Below are 3,776 nucleotides of genomic sequence, written 5' to 3'. Positions count from 1 at the left end.
GGGGCTCGCAGCCGCCACTAAACGCGGCCCCGGGACGGATAGCGGCGGGATGGAGTGGCCCCGTCCCGCCGCTATGAGGCAGTGTGTCTACTGGGGGGACTGATTGTCCCCCCGGGGGATGGGCGCGAAAGCGCGGGCACGGGGAGGATACCGGAAGAATGCTTCGAGCGATTCCCGGTATCCTCCCAAAGCGTGCCGAAGGGTCACCGTGGGGTTTTTAGTGGGTAGGTCCCGCGCCTGTCGTTGTACGGGCGCGGGGAATCCCACACACCCCTCCCACCTCTCCCCAAGGAGGTGGGAGGGAGTCTTTCGAAGATTTTCCCCACGACAAAAAAAAAAAAAAAAAAAAAAGGTCGACGCATGCTTCCTCAACCAAGCGAGTGCAATCGTAGAATCTGTCCAGCAGATTACGTGGTCCACTTTCAAGGAAAGTGACCGTTTTACGTGCATCACAAGCTCGGAGAGGAGCACAGCCCCGTTCAATTCCAGAACGGGGATGGACTGCGTTTTGATCAGAGCCACTCGCGTTTTTGCCATTATCAATGTCGTAAAAACGTCATTGCTTGTCGTCATCACGCGTAAATATGTGACGGCCGAATAGGCTGCGCGTGAGGCGTCGCAGAATCCGTGCAATTCCACGGAAACTGTGTCTGCTCCGTATCGGACCCATCTAGGAAATTTTAATTCCTTCAAGCTGCTCCAGTCTATGCAAAACGTGTTCCACGTTTTAAGCGTATTTGCTGAGATTTGGTCGTCCCACTGGATCTTCTCCAGCCATTGGGACTGCATCAAAATCTTTGCCCGAATTACGACTGGTGATAACCAGCCGAGCGGGTCGAACAGCTTGGCAATCTCCGAGAACAAATTTCTTTTTGTCATCGGTGACGCAGATGGTTGAAACCGTTGCAGATTAAAATAAAAATAATCTCCAGATGGTATCCATCGTAAACCGAGCACCTTTAGTTCGGTATCGTCGAACAATGTGAGGTCTACGGCGTGGGAGTGAGCGTTTTGGGGGATGTTTCGCAGCAATTGTGGCGAGTTTCCGGCCCACTTTCTCAACTCGAACCCACCTCCTTGCAGGAGCTCGCACACTTGAGTGCGAATTTTTTCCAGCAAGGGTTTGTCGGGCGCTCCCATGAATACGTCATCGACGTATGTATCCTTCTCGAGAATAGGAGCGGCGAGAGGAAATCTATCTCCATCCTGCTCCTTCAGTTCGAGAAGGGTTCGCATCGATAAGTACGGGGCGCACGCGGTTCCGTATGTAACGGTATTTAACTCGAACGCTTCTAGCCGTTCGGTTTCGGGCACGCGCCATAAGATGCATTGGAAACGACGATCCTGTGGGGCAACTAGAATTTGTCGAAACATCTTCTCAATGTCAGCCACCAACACGTATTCATGCAAACGCCACCTCGTTAGAACCGAGGTAATGTCGTTCTGCAATTTTGGACCTACGTGTAGGATGTCGTTTAGAGAGCGGCCTCCAACCGTTCTGCTGGTCGCGTTATATACGACCCGCAGTTTGGTTGTCGTACTTTCGGTGCGAATGACCGCTCTGTGCGGGATATAGAGCCTAGTTTTGTCAATGGGCTCGATTCGAGTCATATGACCTAAGGACTCATACTCCGCGAGAAACTCCGAGTATTCCCTTCTGAGGGCCACGTCGCCGTCCAGTTTCCTATGCAACCTTGTGAGAGCGGAGAGCGCTATGTGGAAGGAACTTCCTAACGCTTCGTCCGGGCTCGGGTGATTCAAAAGTAACCGGACTACAAAACGTCCCGTTGCGTCCCGCGTGACGGTTTTTCGGAAGAATGATTCACACTCCTCCTCCGCCTTGGTCCGCAGCGAGGTCGAGGGAATTTCCTCGGTCTCCCAGAACCGCCGAATCGCGTAATCAAGCGATTCGAGGACGGCGCAATGCAGCGTCCGTACGGTTTTCTCGTTTTCACCCGCTGCGTTTATCGGGCCGGATATGATCCAGCCAAACACAGTTTCTTGGGCGATGGGACCCATTTTTCCTCCGCGTCGGAATCCCGGTCGGATTACCTGTGCATACAGGTCCGCCCCAATTAGAATTTCAATATTCCGATCGTCCTTGGGGTCCGGGTCAGCCAGCGTTAAGCCACTGAACGCGCTGTGATCAAGCGCGTTCGCCGACGGTGCACGGTAGGTCGTGATTTTTGGCACGACGTACGCGTTTGTACCACATGTCGGTTTGATGGCTGTTACCTCAGCGAGACTCAACTCGACGCTGTATTTTATAATTTGCGCCTGACCGCCCCCCAAACCCGTTACCGTGGCTGGAGTTCGTCTGCGCATTAGTTGGAGGTCGTTGACTAAGCTGGCGGACACGAAAGACGATTCCGAGCCCTGGTCCAGCAGTGCACGCGCGCTTCGCGTTGCACCGTTCTTTTCGAACACTCGTACTTGTGCCGTGGCCAATACCACCGCCCTCGGTGCTCCTGTACCGAGCGCGGTACAGTGCGATGTCGAGGCATTATTTGCGGTAGTATTTGAAGCCGGAGTTTTCGTTTTCGGCTTCGACCTGGCCCATCTACGTGGAGGAGCGTTCGCACGCCTCTCCACGCGATTATCGTACGAATTATTTGCAACCGACCTCGTATTATTGTCTTCCCGGTTTTGCGCGTAATGCAGCAGGAAATGGTGCTTGCCACTGCACTTCGCGCATACTTCGGGGCTTTGGCACCGTAGCACTGTGTGGGTGGAGGCCAGGCATTGTACACACCAATGGCGACCCTGCACAAATTGGATACGTGTTTTTGCCGGCAGAACCAAAAACGGGCTACACTGCAATAAGCTGTGCGGTCCGGTACAGAACCCGCACATTTGCTTTTGCGCAGGGCCAACCTGCCTCACGGCGTTGGTCCTTGAACCCCGCAGCTGTGCAGCCGTGTCGGTTTCCACAACGGTGTTATGGCTGCGCACGTGTCTCGAGGCAGATCTCGTTTCCCGAGTCCTACTATGACTACGTGCGCTCGGTTTCGTGGCAGGCGCAAGCGCAGCCTCGCGACGCTTCTCGTCCATGGAAAGCAGTGCGCGAGAGTGCATCTCGATGAACCTCCGTACGTCCTCAAACGTAGGATATTCGGTCGAGAGGTTGAGCGTTTTCTGCCACTCTAACTCAAGCGCAGGCGAGAATTTTTGCTTCGCCCAATGCGCGAGTAACCAGTCCCGTTGCTGTTCGGGCGTGCCCTTCTTATCGAGGGCAGCGAGCGCCTGTGTACAACCCACGGTGATCTGCTGCATGCTAGCCGGTATCAATTGGTTTTAGGAACAGGAGCTTATCCAGCAATTTTCCCGTGACCATGCGTGGGAGGCCGAAGGTGTTCTTCAGCTTCGACCATGTCACTGGAAAATTACGGCCGACGATCTCGATCGAAGCAATGGACGCTAGAGCTGGTCCCTCTAGGCAGGCATTCAGGTAATGCAATCTTTGCACATCTGACAGTCCTGCATTTCGTACGACCCCGGAGGTGAACAGGTCCTCGAAATGTTCCCATTCCTGAGGATCCCCTCCGAACTTGGGTAATCGTTGCTTCGGGAGCTCGATCGGTATGTTACTTTGAACTTCCGGTGTTGCTGGTTTGGTTTCAGCGCTCAGCCGGCCAAGTTCAGTAAGGACAAGATCCTGGAAATCCTGGAAATCGTCCTCGGCATTCCTCATATAATTCAGCTTAAAGATGTCGTGAGACGGTCTTTCCGCTAGAGGAATTTGTTTCCGCACGTTAGCATACTTGGTGCGTATATCA

At 53.8% G+C, this 3,776-nt stretch overlaps 1 protein-coding gene across 1 annotated transcript; it reads right to left on the bottom strand.

Annotated features, from left to right (window-relative positions):
• Positions 1-689: 689 nt before the first annotated feature.
• On the bottom strand, positions 690-3,273 carry LOC143350244 (uncharacterized). Its single transcript, XM_076782200.1, has 2 exons — positions 814-3,273; positions 690-704 (listed from the first exon to the last, which is right to left on the bottom strand). The coding sequence occupies exons 1-2, from the start codon at positions 3,271-3,273 to the stop codon at positions 690-692; spliced, it is 2,475 nt and encodes an 824-aa protein (XP_076638315.1).
• Positions 3,274-3,776: the final 503 nt, after the last annotated feature.

The sequence above is a fragment of the Colletes latitarsis genome, chromosome 14 (genome assembly GCF_051014445.1).
Source record: "Colletes latitarsis isolate SP2378_abdomen chromosome 14, iyColLati1, whole genome shotgun sequence".
Lineage (NCBI taxonomy): Eukaryota > Metazoa > Arthropoda > Insecta > Hymenoptera > Colletidae > Colletes > Colletes latitarsis.
The sequence above is the reverse complement of the archived record's forward strand: the minus strand, read 5'-3'. Positions and strand labels throughout refer to the sequence as shown.

Excerpts from the sequence above, each read along its gene's own strand:
- LOC143350244 (XM_076782200.1), bottom strand. The coding sequence starts at position 3,273 with ATGCAGCAGATCACCGTGGGTTGTACACAGGCGCTCGCTGCCCTCGAT.